A 26820-nucleotide genomic window follows, 5' to 3' on the forward strand; every position below is an offset into this window, starting at 1 on the left:
TTTGCTCATAAAGATAAGAGAGTCTAACTGGGTCAGTGTAAATCCATTACTCTTGTTTCAGTAGTAGTCCTCTACCTAGGTGGAGGGCCACAGAATTCTAGAGAAGAGATGCAAGTTCATGATTAGCTGATATCATTCTTCCCAGTCATGAGGGCTCTTTTTTAATTCAAAATAGAAATTCTTGAGCAGGGTCAGAGACTAGAATTTAAGTCAAACTATAGCTGCCATGCAGAGCTCCAGTCACAATTGTGAGATACAAGTGTAAATGTTTGATCTATACATAAAAGATAACGAGTACTGAATGTGTAAGGCATAAGGGGAAAAAAAAGTAGTGGAAACCCTTAACTATATTTACATTTCTGTGCTTGTACAACTATTTTGTTTATTTGTTTTTGACTAAAACAAAATGCTTTTACTTCTATAATAAAATGTCATAAGAATATTTCCTTTTTAAAATATTATTTCAACAAATAAGTTATATATTTATAGAATGTTAGTATTAGACAGAAATTTGCACTAATTCTTATTATCTATTACCCCCATTTTATTGATAAATTGAATAAGATCCAGAGAGTTACAGTGACTTGCTCGAGCAACCTGATTAATAAGTGATAAAGCAGTAATAAAACAGAAATATGCGACTTTGTAACTGAAAAATTTTTGAAAGTCTTAACATATTTTATGCCTTTCATAGTACCATTTCTCAAACTTGCATATGCTTCTACTTAATAAATGTCTCTAAAGATGTGTGAAGGCTTTTACTCTATTCTCTCAACTCAAAACTTTATCCAAAGTTTCTTATGCTAGACTTTTGAAATAATTTTCAAAATCCATGAAAACACAGATTTTCCTATTCATCTCCAGAATTTCCATCAATCCCATTCTCTTTTCCGTTCCTCTTCAAATATATACAATACTGCATTTTAAGTCTCTAATATGCTCAAGCTGAGCTAACCAGGAGGCAGCAATGTAAGGGATAATCATAGGACTAGAGCCCAAAGGAATCCTACCTGTATGCGGGGTCTTTCTCTACTTACCTATGTAAGCCTGGGCCTCACTGAGTCTCAGAATCCACCTTTAAGAAATGAAAGGATTGGACTAGATGATCTTCCAATCTTCTCCCACTGAAATATTATTTTTTTAAGTGTCAGATATACCCATGTTTGCGGTAGCAGGCGGGGGTAGACAAAATGTATAGTAAGAGTTTCTTTCTGATATTACCAACCAATTAGTTATAAGGCAGGAACCATTGCATTATTATATTTTGTCCTCAAGTGTATTCTTTCTCCAATTTAACAAAATACTTCTAAATGTATTACCTTAATGTTCAAACAAACAAGTACTAATGAACGAAAAAAACTGAAAATTCTTCTTTGAATTCAAATTGAGTTTAAGGGGAAAAGACAGAAAGATAACTGCTGTGCATAAATTTATATCACTACTTACTCCTGAGCATAAACAAGCCATTTTTATACCTAGAAGGAAGTGAGAATGTTGCTTTTCCTAATGTCCTCCCACTACCTGGTTAACCAGGAATAATAATTTGAGTTACAGAAGTTTAAAATTCATCGGTTTTTTTAAAATACATTTATTTGTCATAAAGTTATATTCTTATACCAGTGTTGCTCATTATACTGAGTGAAAGGATGTAGATTGAAGATTTAGCAGGCTAGATTGATCATGAGAAAACTAGAAACCTTAGGAAGAATGCATGGTAAAACTAAAGAAACTGAGAAGATCACTTGGGTAACAGTAGGAATTAAGAGGGAGATTGGCAGTAAAAGCTGTATTTATAGGGCCCAATTGTGCATTAACTTTGTTAATATTTGAAAAAAAAAAACTAGTTGGTCAGCAATATATCCCTCTTAGAACTCTTAAAAGAGTTCATCCCTTAGAACTCTTACATGTTTATATGTTATAGATTATGTATTGTATTACTTATATATGACTTATTATAATTCAGTCGTGTTTTATGAGTTACATCTATCTCCCTAACTAGACTGTAAACTCCCACAGGACATTGGTGACATTTTGTCTTTCTTTGGAAACTCCACAGTTCTTTGCACAGTGCCAGGCATATAAACAGCTTTCAAAAAATGTCTGCTAAATAAATGGACTCATTTAAATTAGAAAAACAAAAAAACATTTTAGTGCTTACCTCAGAGATACATATGATTCACTCCTCCTAGTACGTCATGGTGAATTAAATTCTGGAGTCCCATCTTGTATCTGAGCCAAATAAAGATATTGCTATCTTGGTTAACCAATGTTTAAATGTTTACTTTCCTTGTCCTGTATTATTATATCTCTCAGGATTCTTTTGTTCATCCAGCTAATGAAATGAGGATTGGGGAACTTCACCCTTCATTAGCTGAGACCCCTCTGTACCCACCCAAACTTGTTCTGCTAGGGAAGGACAAAAAAGGTAACATTGTGAACCTGATGTGGAAAATATGCCACAAATGCATGTGCATGATGAATCACCAGTTGTAAATTATGATATACCATAGTCTATAGAAATATTTTATAAATATGTATCTCTAATATTCATTGGTATGCTGTTTTTCATACTTGCCTTTCTGTGTTTATACTTGTCAATGTTCACAGCATTATAATATTTTCCCATTTACATTTCAGAATCAACCGATGAGTCTGAAGTTGACAAAACTCACTGTCTGAATAACAGTGTTTCCTCAGGCACTTACTCAGACTACTCGCCTTCCCAGGCTTCCTCAGGATCCTCTAACACCCGGGTTAAAGTGGGGTCCTTGCAGACAACAGCTAAAGAGGCAGTACATAATTCTTTGTGGGGTAACAGGTGTGTTTAGAATTCCCTCTTTTCTGTCCCCAAATGCTTACTTTCAGCAACATTTTTAAAAAATGGAATCTTCTTAATTTTGGGATTGTATTCAGCACATGAGTGGCATAGAAGACAGAGGGGAAGGTAAGCAAATGTAGTCCCCCTGGGATTTCCAAGAGTGGATAAATCCATTTTACACAGCAAAACCATTGTTTACGGGAGTGAGGGTAGTACATTAACAGGTTGAGATGATAGAACCAAAAAAATTTTTAATCGAAAATCAAAAATTGTGTTTGCCTTAGTACATAATAGTGACACATTTGGGCATTCACCATCCAAAATGGTGTTATGAATTAAAGAAAGATTCATGGAAAGCACTAATGTGCCAAGTACAGAGTAAACATTCAATAAATTTTTCATCAGCATCTTCATCATCATCATTTTATCACCACCTGGAAAAGTTAGAATGTAAGTAAAAGTATTTAATCCTTCCAAAATGGCTCTTACTCTATATTACTTCCATTTTACAGATATATTAAAATCAAAAGCCACGGAGGTCAATAAAGTGACTCAGTGAAGTAGCATTTACCCAGCGCTGATTCCCTTGTTTTGTAACAGGTTGCTATGTTTCACAGTACAAATAGCAAATAAAAATTGTCATATGATATAGGTAGTCAATGACTTTCACTTAAATTTACTGATAATGTCAATACTGTTAACAATATATTCTTTGGTAATTGACGGATAACTATTTCTACTCATTGATGCCCATGATAAAAATCTTAACTCTTTCAGTTTGTAAATTTATTATTTGTTATATAAGCTGAGACTGATTTAGGTACTTTTGGAAGATGCCTTCTAAATGAACTTTTTTCCAATTAGCAAAAGCACTTAAAAGTCTTTAATAAAAGATATATAATTCAATATTAGTGTGAAACGGTTTAGAATAAACTTAGAAAAATGAGCATCTTGTAGAGACACTGTGGTCACCAGAATAAACATGCCAATGACCAGAACTCATAATTTAATTTAATTTAATTTAATTTACATTCTAGAAAAAGATATGTGAATGCATACACTATACAATGGGTTTAATGTCTTCCAATACCTGTCCCTCAAATATGTTATTTGAAGACAACTTGGGTTCATTAGATATAAGAAGCATTGATAAGAAATGTACTCTCAACTAATAGTTTGGAAATGTACTGAATCAGAAATTCCAGAGATGGGGACCAGGAATCAGGTAGCTCTAATTATCAGACATGTTTCAGGACCATTACTAAAAATATCTATATTTCTTTCATTCACTCATTTATTCATTCATTCATTCAACAAATATGTACTTAGTACCTACTATGTGCCAAGCACTATGCTAGGCCTGAAGAGAAATAAACCTCTGCCCTCATGAGTTTACATTCTAGCAGAGGACACAAGACATATAATAGGTAAGTAAACTGTGTATATTAGAAGGTAATGATAACTGAGAAGAAATAAAAGTTAGAGCAGGGTAAAGGGGTGACTTTTTTTGGACATGGAATAATAATGCTATCGTCAATCATAATTGAGGTGTGGATGAATGATCAGTTGAACAAAGGATGGTGGTATTCTTGCCTGCTTGTTCTTTCTGGCAAAGACCCAGATCTTCCTCATTTTCATGTTCCTTCTTCCCATTGTGTTCACAGGATTGCACAATCTTTCCCACAGCCTCTTGATGCAAAGCCATTGCTCAGCCAGCGGGAGGCTGTCCCCCCAGGGAATCTACCACAGCGTCCTGACCGGCTGCCATTGAGTGACACTTTCACTGACAACTGGACTGATGGCTCACATTATGATAACACCGGGTTTGTTGCAGAGGAAACCACAGGCGAGAATGCCAACAATAATCCTCTCCTGAGTTCAAAATCTAGAAGCACATCTTCTCATGGACGCAGGCCTTTGATTAGGCAGGATAGGATTGTTGGTGTTCCCCTGGAACTTGAGCAGTCTACACACAGACACACACCAGAAACAGAAGTGCCTCCTTCCAATCCTTGGCAGAATTGGACCAGAACCCCTAGTCCTTTTGAAGACAGGACTGCTTTCCCTTCCAAATTAGAGACAACCCCTACCACCAGCCCACTGCCTGAAAGGAAAGAACATATGAAAGAATCTGCTGAAATACCTAGTCCTTTTTCTCCAGGAGTACCATGGGAGTATCATGATTCTAATCCCAACAGGAGTCTCAGTAATGTCTTTTCTCAAATCCACTGCCGCCCAGAATCTTCTAAAGGTGTTATTTCAATTAGCAAAAGCACAGAGAGGCTTTCCCCACTAATGAAAGACATCAAGTCCAATAAATTCAAGAAGTCACAGAGTATCGATGAGATTGACATTGGTACATACAAGGTTTATAATATACCATTAGAAAACTATGCTTCTGGGAGTGATCACTTAGGAAGTCACGAACGACCTGACAAAATGTTAGGACCAGAGCATGGTATGTCCAGTATGTCTCGAAGCCAGTCAGTCCCGATGCTGGATGATGAGATGCTCACTTATGGAAGTAGTAAAGGGCCACAACAACAAAAAGCTTCCATGACAAAAAAAGTCTATCAATTTGACCAAAGCTTCAATCCCCAAGGAGCAGTGGAGGTTAAAGCTGAAAAGAGGATACCACCCCCATTTCAACACAATTCTGAGTACGTGCAACAGCCGGGCAAAAACATCACCAAGGATTTGGTTAGTCCTAGAGCTTACAGAGGATACCCACCGATGGAGCAAATATTTTCATTTTCTCAGCCATCTGTTAATGAGGATGTTGTAGTAAATGCCCAGTTTGCAAGCCAAGGTGCCAGGGCAGGCTTCTTGAGAAGAGCTGACTCCCTGGCAAGTTCCACAGAAATGGCCATGTTTAGAAGGGTCAGTGAACCTCATGAGCTGCCTCCGAATGATAGGTACGGCAGACCTCCATATAGGGGAGGTCTGGATCGCCAAAGCAGCGTTTCAGTGACTGAGTCCCAGTTCCTGAAAAGGAATGGCAGGTATGAAGATGAACACCCTTCATATCAAGAAGTGAAAGCTCAGGCGGGAAGTTTTCCAGTTAAAAACCTTACCCAAAGGAGGCCATTGTCTGCAAGAAGCTACAGTACAGAGAGTTATGGTGCCTCCCAAACCAGGCCAGTTTCAGCTAGGCCTACTATGGCAGCTCTTTTGGAAAAAATACCATCTGACTATAACTTGGGTAACTATGGTGACAAGCCATCAGATAACAGTGATATAAAGACGAGGCCTACTCCTGTGAAGGGAGAGGAGAGCTGTGGTAAAATGCCTGCAGACTGGAGACAACAGCTGCTTAGACATATAGAAGCTAGAAGGTTAGACAGGGTATGTTTGGCATTTCTCTGTAAGAATATCCCTCCTGCCTTTAGTTTTACTTTATTGGCATTTCTAAGCACATGTAGTGAAGCATGAACTACATGAATGAATAGATGATCAGCATTTTATTTATCTTTATATTGTGGGGAAATTGATCATAATAGTTTTTCATGGATACTGTTTGATGCTCTTTGAGAGTTCATAATGTACAGGTGAATTATTTATCAAAACTATCCTAAATATGGTTAGTAAGAAAGAATTTGACTCTGTTATATGGGATAGTGCTTCAATTGCTTTCTAGCCATTAAGGCAAAATGCATCTCCTAGGACACAAAACTGTTCTCTAGTGACCTAAAGAGTATGATTTTTATTGAATCTATAAAAAGTGAGTATTCTACCCCTTTCTGCACAGACTCACTTATATTAAAATCAGACCTAATTTGTTTATACAATTTGCATATAGTTACTGCTATGGGACTACTAAAGTTATTACTTCTAATGAGCAATAATCTTCTCAGCAAGAAACAGAAAAATAAAATAAGCAGAGATTGAATGCCCTCATACACATTATTTTACTCAATGAAATCCTGCCATTTAGAATGTTGTTTTTCATATAGAAAGAAATGGTTAAATTCAAATCATACTACAGACAACAAAAATAGATGATGTCTTTATAAAGAATACAAACGTACAAATTAGTGTGTATATTGCAGCAAAAAAGGGGGGGGGGGACATTAATCCCAATGCAGCTAAAAATTGAATCACAACAAATCATGAAATGCATAGCAATTGAGGAGAGCAAAAAAAAAAAACAAACAAAAAAACTTGTATAAGGCCTAGAATTACTTTTTGTTGTTGTTTGTATCTCTCAAGAGAAGTCTGCATTTTCTAGAACTATGATCAATTGACCATCACCATTGAGTGTATTGATACTTTGCGGCTTTGGTGTAGAGGGCTTTGTGTACTCTGCATTGACCTTAGAATCTTAAAAGTCCTTTTTGTGAAAATAGGGCCTTTTGTTCTCATTTTCTAGATTTAAATGCTCAGTGTAAATTGGGGATCTGGGTAATAATATACCATTAGAATGTTTCACTCAATAGTTTTATTTTATTTGGTGTCCTGCTAAAAACACAGGTCACTGAATTTATTATATATTTTCTTAATGCTGAATTTTATGTTTTCAGGTGTACTCTTTTAAAATAATTATATTGTTTGTAGGTCGTGTCTACATGACAAGAAAACAATTATTTATAGGGAAAGAGTGAACTAATAAGTGTGGGTGTGGGTATTAGTTTCTCAATGTGGAAACTGGTTCTGCCTTGCAAAGTATTTCATCAGAATGTCTGTTTCAAATAGGTGTGCTCAGTCCCATTGAAGGGAGCCTCATCAAAGCCTCATGACTGGCTGTCAGTGGGAGACACCTGGTCGGTTGTCACCATGCCTTACCTCAAGTTATACCCTCCATGTAGACAGATAACTTGGAGGGCGAAAATATTTGGGGCCAAATAAAACAGTACAGTTTGGGAACTCTGGCCTCGTGTAGACACGACCATACGTAACAGGGTAAGATGAACTAGCCAAGAAAGGTTATAAGAAGCTTTTTGGAGCATATATACAATGACTAGTAATTTGAGGCAACAGAGGAGTGAGTGAAAACAAAGCATGAAAAAGAAAAGACAAAATTTTAAGCACTTGGTACCATCATTTATTTACTGGTTTCCCAAATAAATGGTTCCTTTCCTTTGATCAGAGCTACTGAAAAGTAGGTGACCCCTCTAGTTGGAGCAGGAATTTGGAGGGAGGAAAATAGGACTGGGGAAGGGGGATTTGGATCAGCAGAAGTCTGGAGGCCCTGCCTGTTCCAGATCCAGATAACTAAAAGTAAATTTGTATGTATTTTTCCATTACTGTGACAATACCTCTCTTTTTAATTAGTCTTCACATATCCTCCGTCTTTATAATTCCCTCAGTCTGTCTTTCATTTTTCAGAGCAATTTCAATGTATATTCAATAGCTTCTCATTTAATTCCATGAAATTAAATTACCTTAGAATATTGCTTCAAGCTATCAAATCTTGAAAGCTCTTCCTCTTTTCTCCAAGTAACTTTTCTTTCCCTCTCTAAATTGAGTTACTGAGCTATTCAGGCTGTATCTTTCTTAAAACTTAAAGCAAGATAAATTCAGGGTGCTGGAACACAGAGTTGTTATGTAAAAATAGTTCTGTACTGTTGTTCTTAACATTCTACCCAAAGTCAGATTGCCCCAGACACAGTGTGCTTCCTCCAGTGAAATTTAGTTGAGTGATTTGAACCCTGGAAATCAAATAGTTACACTAGAAACTACAAGATCTTTGTCCATTCCTTATAAAAGAGAACTGCCTAGAAGCCTGGACATTGGATAAGCTTAAGTGTTCTACGTAATGTTGGTTAAAGATCTTGCTCGGTGTTGACCTTGGAGAGGCAGCTCCAAGTACTACTCTAGATTAAAGATGCTTGTTTTCTCCTTTAGTTTTATCTCAAGGCTCATGCTTCCACTATATAGCCCCATTTGACTGAGATAAATGAAAACATGAACCCATATGTCTAAGACTGCTACTCTTCCATAGGAGCTGAGAGAGCACTAGACTGGAGTCATTTTAACCCTTAAGGAATCATTCAAGTGCTAGATTGAAATATTCAGTGTCCTTTTCAGTTTTGGCATGGTGACAATGAAAAAAAAATCTCTGGATGAAATAATCAGGGATCCATAATAAATATGATTAGTAGACAGCACACCATCAGGAGTATAATAGTCTTTCAGTTGATGGAATTCTGGTGCTAAAAATCACTTCTTTGCAAATAATGCCCTCAGAATAGAATAGCTGCCTGCTGTTAATGTTCAATAATATTCAATTTTTAAAAGTATACTAAGTTAACTTCTGTAGATTTTTTTTTCCAAATTAAGAGAATTACTTAAAAGGGCCAAATGCTGTCAATTATTACATGTCCATGATAGGTGGAAAGTAGAGATTGTACTGATGGAAACTATTTGATGACATGGTATACAAAATGTTTTAATTTTTAAATGAAGTTCTGCAGAAAAAAACAAACTACTTATCAGACACTTGGAATAACTTTAGATGCACCTACTGAAGGGTAGCTACAATGCAAATATCACTAGAATGTTCTATAGGTATCTAGGTATATCAGATAAATAGCATCAATAGTTCAAATCATAGTTCCTTTAGTTTCATTATGAAATTTTTCCAGTTTAAAATGTAATTTTTAAGAAACAACAAAAAAGTTAGAATATTTGGATTCACATACAAGTTGACTGGTTTAACTAAACTAATAAGCAAATTCAATCATCCACTGGTCAGATTGTATGATTTTTTGATGAGCTCTTTTTTTCTGAGTTGCCATAATTATGCCTATAGACAGAGAGATAAAAGCAACTGATTTTGGCTTTAACTTTTCAGTGTATTAGTTTTAAGGCAGAATTATAAGCTAAGCTAATTTGTATGTGCTAATCTTACAATGTGAAAGAGACCATGAGATTTGCAGCTGACAAAATTTGATTAAGACCTTGCTGTTTGAAATTTTTGAATTAATAGACCGCCACTGATGAACATTTGTCCAAAGTCACTACAATCATGATATATAAGAGATAGATTTTATGCCTTTGAGTTAGCACCAAATGTAAAATGAATGTTATCTTTGCTTTTTGTCTTTTCTGTAGTTTTGGATGGTACTCATTATGTGCATAACTAACACTGTTTACTGTATGCTTCTGTCTGATCAAGTGCATGTTTAAAAAGGAAAGTTACTGTTTGCCTGCTTAAAGTTAAATGTTATAAACTTAAACATGTTCATGTAATAATCAGTTTGTTGAGCATGTGTTCACATCCTGTCACATGATTATTTCCTCTACTCAGAATGCTGCTTACAAACACAGCACAGTTAACCTTGGCATGCTGCCCTATGGAGGTATTTCAGCAATGCATGCAGGCAGAAGCATGACTTTAAACTTGCAGACTAAGTCTAAATTTGATCTACAAGAACTACCTCTTCAGAAAGTAAGTATGGACTGCCCTACATGTGTCAGCATACCAAAGCCAATTAATGTTGTTTGTTCACGTAATGTGTTTGGGCTGTACATACGGCCCTGCTTATAGACTCTCAGGAGTCCAAAAAGCACAAGGGCAAACAATGTAGAGCCCAAACTCTTAGCTGCTGAATGAATATTTATAGCTAGATTGATTATCAGGTTCCTGCTTAACAGCTTTACTTTTTGGATTGAGCAGGTACATGGCTTTTTGTGTTGCTTTAAGACTCATTTTTTCTTATTATTCATTTTCTTTTATTCTTTGCTTCTCTTTCTTTTGTGTGTGTATATGTATGTATTGATATATACCTTTTTTTTTTTTTTTTTTTTACTTTTTTGGAGACCACCCTATTATTCTCTTGCTGATGCATTCTGAGAACAGAACTAGAAATTATTACTGGATGGCACTGGCATAAAACCAGACACATAGATCAATGGAACATAATAGACAGCTGAGAAATAAACCCACACAGTTATGGTCAATTAATCTAAGCCTTAAATGTACCAGTGAACTAGCTATAAGTAAGGAATTCTCAGAAGAAAAGATTAAATAAATGCTGGTTGAGTACAAGAGCTGAGATTGAGAATGGATGTGAACTACAGTTTTAATCCTCATGAAGTGAAAGAAATAATAAAAATAAAAGAACAAAACAAAGAGACACACACACAAAGAAATTATTATTGGATTTCAGTTGATTCCTTTGGAAAAGACATGGAGTTCTAAATTAGAATGAAAATTAAGTGTTTGGCACTTCTAAATACTTCTTTAGCCCATTTTTTTTTTGTAGGAAATATTACGCAGAAGTAAAACATGAGAAACAAATTTGTAGCTTAGCTAGCAACTTTTTACTCATCCTGGGTTAATGGAAAAGTGGAAAGTTCACATGATTTTAAATGAAAATATAGGCTTATTTGAAAGAGAATATACTGTAAGAGGAAACATTTCCATTGTCAAAGGACCGTTTCTGCTTGTTTTATTCAGGCAAAACAGAGAATACACATTTTACCTGTTTAAATTGACTAATGCACTCTTAGTTACCTTTCGATGGAAACTAATGAGTCATTTTCACACAATATGTCATTATGACTATATTATTAATGTAGTCATTAACCTAGTAAGTTTTTACAAAAAAAAAAGCAATGCAAAAATAAGGATAACAAAATGATGGTAGCCTCCAAACACTCTTCTATTAATCAAATTAATGAACATATGGAGCAAACTCCCATCCCAGAAAAGTGAGTGTTATAAGACCACAAACTCATGTTTTATTGTCAAATTAGCCTTAATAACAGCCCCTAACTCTGTATAGTTTGCTTCCTACTCTGAGGAGAGTAATAAAATTAAAGAGACATTTAAATTCACAGCTTTTTTATCACCCATGATCACTTTGGGGGAAAAAAAAAAAGCTAACTTAATTGAAAACTTTTGAAAATTATTTTCCTTGTCCTCAGTCTCCTGTTACAGGACCAGTATTGTGTAGGTAACTCTCTCCAGGGAGAAAAATGACTGATTTATGGTGTTTACCTATGTCAGTGATAAAGCACTCCCTCTCTGGCCAATTTCAAAGTAGTAATTTGACATCAATGAACTCAGAATTGGGACTGAGAATAGTCAGCTCTCATGAGCTAGTACAAGTCGGCTCCAGCACACGACCATCAGTGAGACCCTTTTCACTGGAGCCTCTAGTCTGTTCTTCATGTCCTCTTAGATGCCCAGGGCTTTCATCTTCTGCCTTAACAAAACCAGTGTTCAAAAAGTTCTTGAAACTTATTTGTGCTAAGGAACAGATGAGCTATCACAACTTAAATAGATACCTTTCCTGGAGGGCTTGGTAATTGAATAGAAATCAAACCCTTAAAATACAATCATAGAATTTCAAAATACAGTGAGCAGATTTGAGAGATCTTGGTATGAAAGAAGCTATTGCTTGAACCCCTTGAAATTATATCATATGGATAACCCCTTATTTTGCTTAGTTTTTAGTCCTATTTTCTCATCAATCTATAGGATAATATAGATATATTCAGTGTCTGAAAAATGGTAATACACTTGAAGCACTGTTTCTCAATGTATAAATTATTCTCCAGATATAAATTAGGTACCTCTGTGTTGCTATATTAATTTCCTGATGTTTTGGGGGGTACCCTATAGAATCGATTCATTAACTATTACTATAGCTCTAAGATGATCTGTAACAGAAATATTACAGTTATATTTGGAGACATTGCAACCTTACTCAGTTGGGCACAGAGATGACCTAAAGGAATTCTTTTTGGAAACTACCTTAACTTGCAAACCAAGAATAATTCAAGTATGGAAAAGAATCTGAAAAAGAATATATATAAAAATTTATATATACATTTCAGTATATATATACACACACATATATATAGAACTGAATTACTTTGCATACAACTGACACTAACACAATATTGTAAATCAAGTATACTTCAATATAAACAAACAAATAAATAAATAAATAAACAAGCTGCCATCCAGGCCCCCCAAAAATAGTAATTCAAGTATTGAAATAGTCTATCTCAAAACGAATTATCATCAATACTTTATTATACACACCAAAAAATAAATAAATAAAAGGGAGAAGAAAGAAAGCAAGAGATGGAAATAAACAGGGCAACTACTCCATTGCCCCCAAAAGATTTTATGACCCAAATGATGAGTTTAAGCCCTGTAAACTGTAGACATTTAAGCATCTGGACAACTTTGCTACCTTGCTGCTATTGCAGGAACATTATCAGGTTTGGTTACTGGATGTTTAATCACTTTCAAGACTACTCCATGCTCTACTTCCTTTCATGGATTCCAATCTAAGTCTCTGCCCTTTTGCCTTTGGCTCAGGTACATCTCTTCTGCATAGCTCCTTAATTTGAAAATTTGTTTGGTTTTTCTGCCAAACTTTAGAGTCAACCTTTCTTAAGGTGCAGCCTTTCAGATTCTCCATTAACTGTTGATAACCGGTCCTATGATTGAGGCTCAGTTTCCTGGAACCCTTCTCACCAGGAGAGGAGATAGGCAAAAATTATTTTCCTTTGATTTACAAATACATAAAAACCTATTACAGCACTTTCATCTTGCCACTTAAGATAATAAAAATTAGTAGCAGCTATTTAAGATATCATTACAGCCTCTAAATGATTGTTAGCCATGAGAATTGTACTAAAATATAGAGTAAGATCAAAATAAAAATATTTCAGTAGATAAAATTGACAAAAACTGTTCATTCTCCTGTGAAAATCCTGGAGCTATCTTTTTATTCATAAAATTCCTGAATGATAACACTGGCTATCTCTAGTTAAGTACTGTGGTAAATGATTTTGGGGTGTCCTAGAAAGAATAAATGAAGTGTCCTAAGGAATCTAAATGAATGTTTTCACGTATTACCAGTTAAGAACTGGGTATGGAGTTGCAGCATACTTTTGTATAGGTGGTGCCCTCCCCAGGGAACATTCATGGGCTGAAATCCAGACCCTTTCTCCACACTCTCTGCTGGCAAGACTTAACCTCTTGTAATTAGAAGAAAGGAGCACATTTTTGTATTTTCTCTGTTACACTGAGATTGTCTTCTTGCAAGTTATGTACCCAGAGAGGGCACCTTTTTGTGATTCCTACCTCCCCATCCCTCCATTATGGTAATTGACAAAAGGGCACTACCTGAGGTCCTGACTGAGCAAATTATTTGTTTTTCGGTTTGGATTTTTTTTTTTAGACTACCAAAACATATCTAATAATTTTTTCTCAATTTTCTTTTAAACAAATTTGTAATAAACTACTTAAATGATATAACTATTTTTGAATAAAGATTGAAGAACTCTGAACTTGAAGTATTTACACAGTGAATATTTATGTGGATAAAAAGAAAAAACTCTCCCAGATTTTGCTATGTGTTTTGAATATTTCTATTTTTTTCATATTTATTATATTCCAGGTCAAGTACTGTACATTTTTCATGGACTACAAGCTAAATATAGTCTTTCTGTATTATAGATATTAAATTATATTTTCTATGGTAATTTTACAGAAGGTGTTTTGATATTAACAGAATGTAAATAAAGAAAACCACAAAATTAGTTTAATAAATTTAATTTCCTTTAATATTTTCATCTTTTGATGCTTACTCTAATTTAGTAAAAAATTTAATAGTATTTATAACCAGAACATCTAAGGCATATAAGTCAGCTATTAAATTATAAATTATTAGTATTCTCTATTTATTTACTTATTCATTCACTTATTCATTCATTTATTCATTTGTCATTTATTCACTGCCTCTCCAAAAAGCATTTAGGACAACTTCCTATGATGTTATTGATGGTTCAATGTGCTTCTTTGGATGTGTTCTGTTGTGATTGAGCTTAGCTAATGTCTTGAAATTTTATGTTATCAAAGAGAAATATAATATTGTAAAATGTCAGTTCAAACTGTCATTTTTATTATCCAGATTAATGGTAGAAAAAATAAATATTTTGATAGGAGAAGAATAAAGACTAGGATTTATTGGAAATCTACCATGTACATAGTACCATGAGATACTTTAAATTTTTTGTTTTTTGCACAACCCTCACAAAAACCGTGAATGGAATTATTTCTCACCATTGTATAGAAGAAACTGAGACTCATGTGTTACATAAAAGAACTCAACTATATTTTCACTGTTTTACTGTTGTAACCCCAACACCTAGCATGGTAGTAGAATTTGAATCCAACTCTGCTTAGCACTCAAGTCCCTGCTATTTCTTGTATATGATGATGTCTTCTCAAATTTTTATAAAATCGGACAGTTTCATAGACTGTAATTCATAATGGTTGATAAAGCTCTTTCATATACATAATTATAGTATCTTCACAATAATCCAGAAAAGTAGATCTTATGGGATGGAGAAAAGAATACACAAGTAGAACATAATAACTAATCTAAAATATATCATGACCCAAATCATCCCCTATGTGCTACAGATACAGTGCTCTTTTATTCAGCTGAGCTTAATAAATGCTAATAGTTACCTTGCCCTCTTTAAGATCCACTTGCATTTCCTGAGCAGTCAGTAGCACCAAGAAATATGTTTGGTAGCAGGAAAAGACCAAAGATTTTGAACCTAAGAAAATCACAACTTAATCAGCCATAATACTCCTGCTCCAGAGATATGTAAGGCTGGGAAAGAAATCCCTGGCCTTTTCTAACTCCCCATCTGCAGGTGTCCAGCTGCCAATATAAATAGTGTGGTCTCTTCTACACTGGAGAAATTGATAATTTTTTTCTTTTTTTTTTTTAACTTTTACCAACATAATATTACACCATAGTACCTACTGCTTATTGGCTTATTGAAACAGACACTAATATAAATTACAATTTCAGAGGAAGGGAAGTTGAAATTATGGAAACATATGTATTCAATGATCTTTTCATATAATTTTGCCTGGAAGAAGATGGCCTCAGTATCTGTTTTATTAGTTGATACTTATTCCACCATCTTTTGAATTAGAGTTTAGATAGCAATGTTTGCACCTAAATTCTTTTCAAATTTCTAATGTCCTTTCTTATAGACCTATGCAAGTGACTCAGGATCAAATAGTAACAATATCTGATATGCATTCGTTCACCCTAGTTCCAAGTGTTACTTACTTAATTCCAGTTTTGTTTTGTTTTGTTTTGTTTTGTTTGCTGAAAGCAAAGTAATATTTCTGCAGCACCTTGGAGTAACTTATGCCTGTAGTGTCTACTGATTTTGCTTCATTTATTATTGGCTACCTATTGCTCAAGAAGGATTCACTTATCTTTCTAATTATGAAAAAAGCCTTCAGCCTGTAAATCCACATAAATCCTCATAGACAGTGATTAAAATTACCAAAATAAGCTTAGTACTCGTACAGATGCTTCCCCACCATTATAATGAAATACTAGCTTTAAAATCATCTGGACATTACATTACCATCTTCAGATTGAACCCTGTGAAATCACAATAATTAAGATCCAAACTTGGTGTATATTTGTCTTTATAATCTACTTTTTTCAAAAAATATGCAGAAAAAGAATAATTTCACTGAAAATACTTTGGGGAAAGTTGTTTTCACACATTTTTTTTGAAGCTGTGGTAATGCCCTCTGTGAACCATGTGCCAATTACTAAGCAAAATAGATCCTTGAGTTCTTAAGGAATATATCCCAAGACCTTTGAACAGTGCCAAATTCTAATACCACTCTCCTCCAACTAAATGCCATAAGTGAATTTCCCAAATTGTCAGTGCACCCATTAATTAACAGTCAAGAGCAAAGCTACTGGATCAGCTAAGCTCATTTACTCATATATGTGAATCCTCTACATACACATATCCTCACATATGGGCACACATATGCATACCTGCATGCATACACTCATATACATGCTCATGCATACACAGATATATAGAGACACATATTCATGTACATTTATGTCTCAGCAAATTAGAAATTACTTCTTCCTTCCAATAGATGCTTGTGATCATTCACAGTAGTCAAAATCATAAATGTTAAATATACAAATGTCCACAGTCTTCTCTGGGATTAGCATCCGTTCAGCAAAACTTCTACTAGCATTACCGAATTTCTTAACAAATATAATTTCTGACTTTTCACTAAATCACATTGACGAGTTTTTCTTTTATTTTGAAATATTAAGGATCTACAGAATTTAGAAGCTGAAGAAATGGTATATTGTGATGATTTTCCACGTATTTTATATTTAATTGGTCATATGTGGTGAGGAAAAGACTAATTCTTAATCTTATGAAGTATCTAAAGAAAATAACTAGAATGTGGTACTAAAGATAATTGAACCTCAATTTGCTTATTTCCCTTGAAATAATAAAATTCAATAGTGACAGTTGCTCCTTATAACTTTTCATAGAATTTTAACAACTAAGTAACTGCATTTATGTAAAGTTCAGGAGTAGTTTATCAGAAGTACATTTTTTTGTAAATAGCTATACTCACTCCTTTTGAGAAAGAATGTGAACCCACTACATAATTCTCTTTTGGGTTCCTCCTTCCCAAACATTAATAAACTCTTTCCACGGTCTATTTTTTGCAAACCTGTCACCCCTAGGGTGTCTCACTTCAGAAAAACAAAGAGGGCAGAGCATTCTTGAAATTAAAAAAGGAAATTGCTTTCAGGAAATTCCTTTAATTTTGGTGTCTAGTCAAAGTATTTTTTCACGTGTCTGCATGTTTATGTTCTCTTTGGGCCCTATAACATAAAGCAATTGGTGCGGTTGTTAATTCTAATTTTAAAAAGAGAGAGATTAATTGCTAAATTAATGAAGAATCTCATTATCATGATATTAGGATTTTGACTAGGGGTTTTAGCCTTCTTTTACGTTGAAAAGAATCTTGCAATTCTCAGTTGCTCTCTGTGACTAGGAGTCATGTCTGAGTAGCTGAAGGGAGTTTAGTGGAGGAAATAAAGATGGAAATGAAGATGACATGGAGGAAAAAAAGATTATATGTGTTGAATTTTGACCACTTCTCAAAAATCTGTGTTCCACAGACCCAGCTAGTTGAATATATTTATTATTCCACTTCATTGGCAAAGAAACCAAACCAGAAAAGACATGAGTACTAAAAATTCAAAAAGAAAACTGTCCAGTAGTGCCTGCCCTGCATAATTATATTTTAACTGCTTAATTTTAACAGTTTAGTTTATCATATTAATAGCTAGAAAAACCGTGTGTGGGCATATGCAAACATTAATCTCTAAAAGGTAAAGACTAGAAAATTAATGCTTGAAATCAGACAGATGTCATTGAATAGCTATCTGGTTATTTTCAAGTAATATATACTTTAAATATGTTACCTCTATTTGATTTTCAAACAAACACATGTAAATTCATTCCTAACTAACCCAGGAGCCTCAATTCAGCACCTTTTTTCTCTTTTTTCATACTTTCTGATATGCTCATGAAAAAGGAATTCACACGGCCAAAGTCAAAGAAGAAAATTGAATTATTTCCTTACTTTTCACCATATCCACTAGACCCCAGGAAAATTTCATCTAATTTTGTTTAATTAATCTTGTCATAATAAATATTATTTTTTAATAGTTCCAAGCAATGCTTTTTAAAAATGCATGTAGCCAAAATGCAGATAGGGTGGTTATATAATTGTTTTCTAAAGGAGAACAATTAGGAAGGAGCACTCTGTATAACTGGGTGAACCCTGGCAAGCAGTCCATCTGTGCCATGTTATGAAAAGAATGGCCCAGTTCCCTCATTCCAGGGTTGGAGGACCATTCTTCACACAAAGAGCTGCACATACACTCTCTAACCAGGCTTTCTTTATCCATAGGGATCCTCCAAAACATGTGGAGAAAATGGCATAGGAAACATTGAGTATAATATCTCACCACATAAGAATTCCCCAGGAAATCAAGCAGTACTTGTATATCCCATAGTTTAGAGGAGGAAAAAGCCTATGGAAAAAGTTAATCGGCTTTGACAGGAAAAATATCCCATTACTGTATCCCTCCACGGGAGGCCATCTTTCTGATGATGTATGATTATTTTCTGTTACTCAGGTCAGACTACAGAAGCCTCCCAAAGTATCTAGTAGTAATAACAATAAAGACAGGAGTATTATTATTTGTTAAAAATAATAAGCAGTAAATCAGCCAAAAATAAAATATATATGAAGAGTGTAAACTTTAATGCATAAATGATCTATATAAATAAATTTGGAATCAAAACAATTATGCCTTATTTACACTGAAATTCTAACAGCACAATATTTTTTGATGTGTTAATCTTTCCTCTAAGCGATCTGTAGATAATGTCATAGTGCCACGAATCTCGCACTATGCTAGTGTTAATACCATTTTGGATTAGTGCAAGACACATTCTCCCAGAATCAATACAGCCTTATAAAATTTGTTTTAGGTTATGGTTTGGAATATTGGAAGTTACATACTATGTATTATATGGTTTCAGTTTATATTCTAAATGGTAAGATCACACTAAAGAGACAAATGAAGCAACTTTTAAATGTTGTAGTTTTTAACAATTGGTTAATTTTATCCTGATTATTTTTATTCCAGTACTGTAAATTTAAACTTCTCTTTAAAATTCAGTAAATAACTATAAGATGGTTATTTTAATTGAATTTCTCACTGCTTCCAAAAAGCTATTAATTTACAATTCTTACCACGTAAATAGTGTATAATAATACCTCCAGTTTAGGATATATGTTTTTCTGTGATTAAACAAAATTAATTTTACCATAATCATGAGGGACTCTTTTCAGAAAACTATGATAAACTTCTATTACATCACTAAAGAATGCCATACCATTTTTGCAATAGACCCCGTCCCAGCAAAGCAACATTTTAGACAATGGACAAGAAGATGTATCTCCTAGTGGCCAGTGGAATCCTTATCCTCTTGGGAGGCGGGATGTACCTCCGGACACCATTACTAAAAAGGTAACCAATTTCAAATTAATGACACAAACCATGAATCTTTCATATCCATTGTAATATGTAATCCATATCTTGCGTCTTAACATCATTTCTAACTTTGTGATAGATTTAGGCTAAATACTATCCCACAATAGGGAGTCTGGTTAACTGTAAGTGCATTGAAAAGAATGAAAAGTGAGCATTGTCAAATGCTCAGAGCTGGTAATGAATTTTTATAAACAACATCCTGCCACCTCTCTGAAGATCTGTCACCTCTTATTTGTGTCTGACACCCACCTTTGAAGTGCAGCTACAGGAAATTGTGTAATGTATACTTTCTGACTCTGTTGGATTCAGCAGAATGGTGTAGCCAATTTGCATAAAATGAAATTTGACCACAAAAGATTGATTCACCATTTCTAAAGTCATAGCAACTCATTCATCCTGTCATTCATTCATCAGACACTTAGTGAGCAACTGTATGTGCTAAGCAGCACTACTATGTGTTGAGTACTTGCTAGACGTTAGGGAACAAAAATGAATAAGATATGGTATGGTGTCTTACCTCTAGGACTTATTAGTCTGGTGAGGTAAGTTCAGTGATAAGTAGGTAATTGTAATACTTCATGTTAAATCACCATAAAGGGAGCAAAAAGAAAGCTATAACAGAGAAGATAATTGCAACATATATGAGGGACAAGGGATTTATATTCCAAATATATTTTTTAAAACTCCTACAAATCATTATGAAAAGACATATAACACAGTACCAAAAGTATGGTGAAATACAAGGGCATCAGGAGAGTAAATTAACATTAAAATAAAACTGAACCTTTTTATCAATCAGGGAAAAACAGAAAAAATGCTATTTTATACCTACTGGACTAACAAAAATTAAGAAGTATGAAAATATAAGTTCTTTGCAAGTATAAGAGCAATGTAAACTCTATACTTCTTGTGGGAGTATAAAGCACAATCACATTGGCAACAAATTATCTTATAAAGCTGAATATGCATATACCCAACATTCCAATAAGTGCCTTCCTAAGATATTATCCTAGAAGAACTCTTGTGTATGTCATTCAAGGTACCAACACTTACAATAGTAGAATACTGGATAAGCCTAAATGTCTATCACAAGAAACGTGATAAAAAATATTCACACAAGGGAATACTTTACAGCAATGAACATTTGTTAGCTATAATCAGGATAATGTCTATAAACTTTAGAAGCATAGTTTGAGTGAAAAACAAGTTTCAGAAGATGGCACACATCAAGAGTTACATATTTATACATCTCTAAAACAAGCAAAACTAAAAATATATTATTTAAGCATAAGTATATGAGTGAGAAAACTTTTTATAAGGGAATGGTTAACATAAATTTAGGATTATGGTTATCTCTAAAGGAGAGGCTGGGGGTAGAATCAGGGAGGAAGCTGTTATTAGTTTTAGTACTGTTCTGTTTCTTAAGCTGAATTGTGATTCTTACACTCTATTTCTTAAGCTCATAAATGTTCATTTTATAATTGTGCTTCATAACATATACACTACATAATCCCATACTTTCTTTGTAACATAAGTGGTGATTTTTCCCTTGATAAATACTTCAGTGCTTTTTTTAAAAGATATATTAAATATCAAATTATTTTACCCAAAATAATTGTTAATATTCTGATTTGCAGGTGTTATACACGTTATTCATCTGCCTATTGAGCAATATCCTGCACTGCAGATATAGTCCTGTGAAGATAGCTAGGAGAGCACCTGGAGAGGACACCAGTTTAGTAAAGAAATTAAAGAAAGTTAAGCGAGAAGGGTGGCATAAAATAAAGCTAGGAGGATAAGCATAAACCAGATTATGCTGGGCTTTATCCTGAAAGAAATGGGAAGAAGTGTTTTAAACAGGGGAGAGACGTCATTAAATTTTCATCTAAAGAGCACTTTGACAGCTTTTCAGAGAATGAATTGGGGAGCAGAAAAACTAGAGGCCACGGAATGAGTTACAAAGCTTCTCTTGTAATCCAAGGGAGAGTAGATGGAAGCAACGGGTGGTAGAGAGAAAATGCAAAGATCCAATATATTCTTAAAAGGTAGAACCAACGTGATCTTGTGATTGACTGGACATAGGGCCTAAGAGACAGCTAAGAGTTCCAAGACTAATCCCCAGGTTTCTAATTTGTATGAGTCATGATGTGCCATTCACTGAGATGGGAAAGCAAAAGAGTAATAGGTGTAAGTGGAGGAGGGGAGGGAAGTTTAAATTTTAAGATGTAGATTTGAGGTATCTTTAGGAAATCTGAGTGGAAATTTTTCGTGGATATTTAGCTATATTTTCCTGAAGTTCAGGAGAGAAATCTTAGTTGGCGATATAAATTTAGCAATCATTAAAACATAAGTCATAATTGAGTCGTGAGTGAGACAGATAGACGACATAGAACTCCACAGAACACCAACATTTAAGGCATGTCCTTAGAAACAAGAACAGAGAAGGAATGACCAACGATTTTGTCAATAAGTGTCTTTCTACCACAAGTTATAGAAAATTCCAGCCTTGAACACTAAAATATTTAGCTAACATAAGAAGTAGACAAGATCTAGGGTAAGGCTCAGATTAGTCTTCAGTTAGATAATTTTAAATATTTAGGGTTTTTTTTCCCTGTCCATTCTTCCATTCATATTGTTGCCTTTATCCTAAAATTGGTTCCTTTCATAATTATCAGATGGCTACCCATGGCAATTGAAGATAACAAGCTTCCTCCTTCCAATCCATCAGGAGAGAGAACCAAGTTTCCCATAGCTGTCTCTTACAAGCAAAACCTGTCTTCCCTAAATCCCCCCACAAGCCTCTTTTTACATCTCATTGATCCAAAATAGCTAAGGACTTCTCACCTCTAGCAAGATGAATGGAATTGTATGATTGGCCTTGACTAATCAGTTGGAATAGAATAGATGCACTTTCAACTCCAATGACCACTAAAAAACTGTAGAAGGAAAAACAAGGAAAAGTGGCACCTTAGAAATCAAGTAGAAAAAAATGTTTAAAGGAGGGAAGAGTCAACAGTATCACATGGTGCAAAAAATATCAAGCAAGGTGAGTAAAGGCTCCTTGGCTTTAACGACAAAAAGGTTATTGGTGGTCTTGGCAAAAGTAATTTACTTAACTGAAGGGGCAGAATCCATAGGAACCTACATTAAGAAATAGAGAAACTTTAAAAAAACTCAGGAAAGGAGTTTCCTTTTAAAAGGAAAGAGAATTATGGTAGAATCTGGAAGGGGATATGAGGAAGATAGAAGGAATATTTAAGATGGCAAACACCTGATTACATTTAAAGGCTGATGAGAAGCGATTGGTGAAGAGGAAGTTGGAAATCTCAGGAAAGTAGGGAAATCTGCTTCTTTATGAAAAAAGAGGAGATTGTGAATGTGATGGTAGGAAATTGAAGGAGTACCTATCAGAACCAAGGGACCCTTACATAACCTAACCAAAGGAGAGAACCGTAATCACATACTTAGTTGCAAAGGGCTACTATAATTTTCCCATAAAAGGAAAAGCCTTATTCATTTATTACTCTAAATGGTATTAACAGTTGTTTACATTATCCATTCATGCATCCATTTTACATAAAATCTATTTTCAAAGTCCATAATATTATGTTTAATCATATCATCAATACAAATCATGATGATCATTTGCTTGCTTCTCTACTTGCTTTGAGAACCCCATGCAATTCTGTATTGATTAAACATTTGTGAGCTAGTTATTCTTGTTAATGGCTAAAATAATTGTTTAATCTATCTGAAAATTTCAGTAGCCTTTTATACATCTTGTCAAATGTAAAATAATGTAATATGTATTTAAAATTTTACCATGTCTTTCATGTGTAGACTCACTTATAGCTTCTTCCTACTATCATAAGCATTTTCTGACTACCCCATGTTATAACACTTTTGCCTAAAATCTGAGACTTTAGAACCTAATAATGGATATGTTTACCTATTATGTCACAGATTAAAGAGAATAAAGAATGCTTTAAATATTCAATTTTAGTTTATTATATATTAATTGAGGATATCAAGTTAAAATTCTAGTGAGAATCAACCTAAGGAAATGAAAATGGTAATGGGATTATTAGCCTGGGCTGCTGGATTTACCAAAATAGGGGTGAACGTTGTACTATTATTCTTTGAGCTTATATTTTATTCTACAATCAATTTTTTTAAAAGTCAGTGTTGGTTTTGTCGTTGTCCTGAAGTAAGTAGTCATTAGGCTAGATAGGATGAGAATGAAAAATCAGAAATTAAACTACAAATGGAATGAGGAATCAAGGATAATAAGTGGTGAAGAAGTCTTAGTCAGTACCCGTTTCAGCCTGCTTCTCAAAGTCTCTGCAGAAGATTTTTTAAATCTTTTCTCTATGCCAAGGGATACTACTATGATGCTACTACTAGGATAATACTACTGTGTAGTACTAGTACTGTGATACTACTGTGATCAGAAAGTACTGTGATGCTGCAGAGATTCAGTGGGAAATCCATTTTAGAAAGACTATGATTGAACTTGTGGCTCTCTGTTCTAGTTATTGTATCTTTTGAACTAATATTGGTAATACCTATGGCTATGCCTAGCAGTACTCCAAGCATTACAGGAGAACAAATGTGGGTACCCTCCAAGCTGTGGATCCAGAGGTTTAGATATATAAAATAAACACAATGTGTTCATCTATCAGAAAGAATTTTGCTCCTGTATCTACCATCATTGTTCTATGTACCTGAGAGTGGCTAATATATGGCAAAGTGTTGAGGGTGTTAAATCCTACCCTCTTTTTTCAGTGGCATAATAGTAGGAGGTAGTTTTTAAATTCTCTCTTGCTATGTCAGTCTCCAAAATCTCAAATTCTGGTGTCCATTAATTCAAAAAGTCTGGGAACCACTGCTAGAAGAACATGTCACAGTAAGGTAAATCCACCCTCACACCCTCAAATTCCAGACAGTACTACTTGAGCACTTTGAGAATTGCTGTTAAAAAGTTTAGTTTTTAACAAAAGTGCTCAGAAGGAGTATTTGCATTTTAGAGTCGTATCGCATCACTGCTTTTACTGCTTCAGTCTATTGGATTAAGTCGCAGTCACCACGGTAAGAACTATGAGGTACCATGCATTAAATACTACCCTGTGTCAGGCATTGTGCTAAATGCTTTCATGTATTTGTTCGTCTTATTGTCACAACAATCATATGAGGTAAACACTATTATTTTTGTCCACTTTAATGAAAGAAGAAACTGAATTTAGACTTTCTCAGTTAGAGACTTGGAATTGAGGTTAGGTTACTTGCCAAGATCACATGGGTGACTAAATATTTTAGATGACCCTCCTAAATGTAACCGAATATAGTATGAAGGTCATAATGTAAAATATAAACGAAAACCATTTTCATTTTAAAGTCAGACATTGTACTCTGATTTGGTAGAACTCTCCATAAGGATGACAAGGCTGTTTTTCTCTAAATCTGACATGACAAACTCTGTTAAAAGTATTGAAAGTCTTAAAAAGGTTGAATATCCCTGAGAAGGTTTTAAATTGAAGGACAATACCTGTAAGGGTATGTTAAAATGCTGGAGCAGGAAAACATTGCAGGAAAAAGGCTGAAGCGACATATTAAAACAAATGAAACTTAAAACGTTTCTCTTCTTGAAAGGGTATCCAAGAAACTTTAAAATTCCAGTGATATTAAATCTGAAAATTCTTTAATATGTAAAGACTAGACATTCAAAGGTCTCTTTCAGCATTAGTGACTCTTCCCTCCTCAAGTGTCTGTTATTCTAGGTTAAGTGCATAATGACTTGGCAGTTAGAATAATAAAGGTGGGTATCAAGGGTCAACATCAGGATGTACATAGCTGAAGAAAAAGGTATAAAAATGTAGCTAATTTAGTCTTGGCTCACAGACATGCCCCTTATGCTGAACTTGCCCATGATTTTCTCACATCTACAATGCCAGGCATTGGAAGCTCAGCCATTAAGAGCGTCAGGATTTCCAGATGCTCGTCATCTCTGAGGCATGCCCAGGAACTCATTAGCAGAAACTAAAAGAAATTATGTGGGGTTTGATCATTTTTATGTTCTTTTAATTCTTTCTTTCACAGGCCCCCAAATCGAAATTTTTGCTTTTTCAGACCATATGACGTATTAAATTTTTTTTAATTTATTAACATTCATTCCTTATTATAATTTTGCCATTTGTCATGTTTCTTAGTATAATGCATTTTACTGTTTCTTTTTATACATATATAGAAAGATCAAGTCTAAAATATCTTTTGAAAATCTTAAATTGTTTTGCTATTGACTATACAACCGCACCATCATCTATGTTTAAAACAACTGAATCAAACTACTACTGGGATTGATTTTTCACTTGGTAACAAAAATCAGTCTGTTGTAGAATTTTTCACAGGATAAGAATAAATTTATGTCATTTTTAAATAAGTAGATGTTTAAAAGAAAATCAACTTAAGAAAAATCAAGCTATACATCTAGTAATTTAAATAAAATCATTTTATTATGCTATAAAAATCTTATCTAAAATGTATAATCTTTAAGTTGTAGTCATTGAAAAGTAATTTTCTCCAAAATTACTGCCTTTAAAAACAAATATTGCTATCAGTACTCTATACATGTGCAACTGAAATAAATGTAACTACAATTATTGGCTTTTGTATTTAACTGAGAATGGACATTATTGCTGTTGGAATCCCTTATATCAAAAACAGGGGACGGGAGGTGGGGCAGGGGCGGAAGGCGGATGTAACTTACTTACACAGAAATAGAGGAAAGTCTGGAATAGACAAGAAAGATAGGTGAAGATTTAAATATTAGAAAACATAAGAATGGCAATAATCAGAACAAATCCTGAGGCTATAAGAGAGCAAGTCAAGGTGTGGATGAAGCAGATATGAAAATCAACTGGGTAAACCTTAACATATGAGAGATAAGAGACAGAGAAATAGAAATGTTTCCTGTTTCCATCAATAACATAAAAGTCAAGCATATCTGCTCTAGTTTAAAGTAATATTGAAATTTTTAAAAAAATGCTTCTGAAACTTTAGTGAATGTCAATGCCGTAGCTAAACTCTCCTTTTGTA

The 26820-nt window shown here is 34.2% G+C and overlaps 1 protein-coding gene and 1 long non-coding RNA gene across 5 annotated transcripts in view; one reads left to right on the forward strand and one right to left on the reverse strand.

The window, feature by feature from the left end:
• LRRC7 (leucine rich repeat containing 7) overlaps positions 1-26820 on the forward strand; it is a gene marked incomplete at its 3' end in the record, with an annotated part of 502056 nt that overhangs the window by 405326 nt on the left and 69910 nt on the right. The window contains exons 19-22 of the mRNA XM_082614056.1: positions 2314-2425; positions 2638-2818; positions 4483-6163; positions 19585-19704. Coding sequence (XP_082470182.1) covers positions 2314-2425; positions 2638-2818; positions 4483-6163; positions 19585-19704 — 2094 coding nt within the window. The remainder of the gene's footprint in view (positions 1-2313; positions 2426-2637; positions 2819-4482; positions 6164-19584; positions 19705-26820) is intronic.
• Positions 1-26820, reverse strand: part of LOC309800161 — a 163957-nt gene that overhangs the window by 49826 nt on the left and 87311 nt on the right. For 2 of the 4 annotated variants that reach the window (XR_014293406.1, XR_014293407.1), the window contains exons 4-5: positions 2159-2229; positions 1038-1075 (exon numbers count right to left, since the gene is read on the reverse strand). This is a non-coding gene — a long non-coding RNA (uncharacterized lncRNA). Of the gene's footprint in view, positions 1-1037; positions 1125-2158; positions 2230-26820 lie in introns of all 4 variants that reach the window. The other 2 variants (XR_014293408.1, XR_014293409.1) reach the window with 1 other exon arrangement.

The sequence above is a fragment of the Mesoplodon mirus genome (genome assembly GCF_964341445.2).
Source record: "Mesoplodon mirus genome assembly, chromosome: 3".
NCBI classification, from domain to species: domain Eukaryota; kingdom Metazoa; phylum Chordata; class Mammalia; order Artiodactyla; family Ziphiidae; genus Mesoplodon; species Mesoplodon mirus.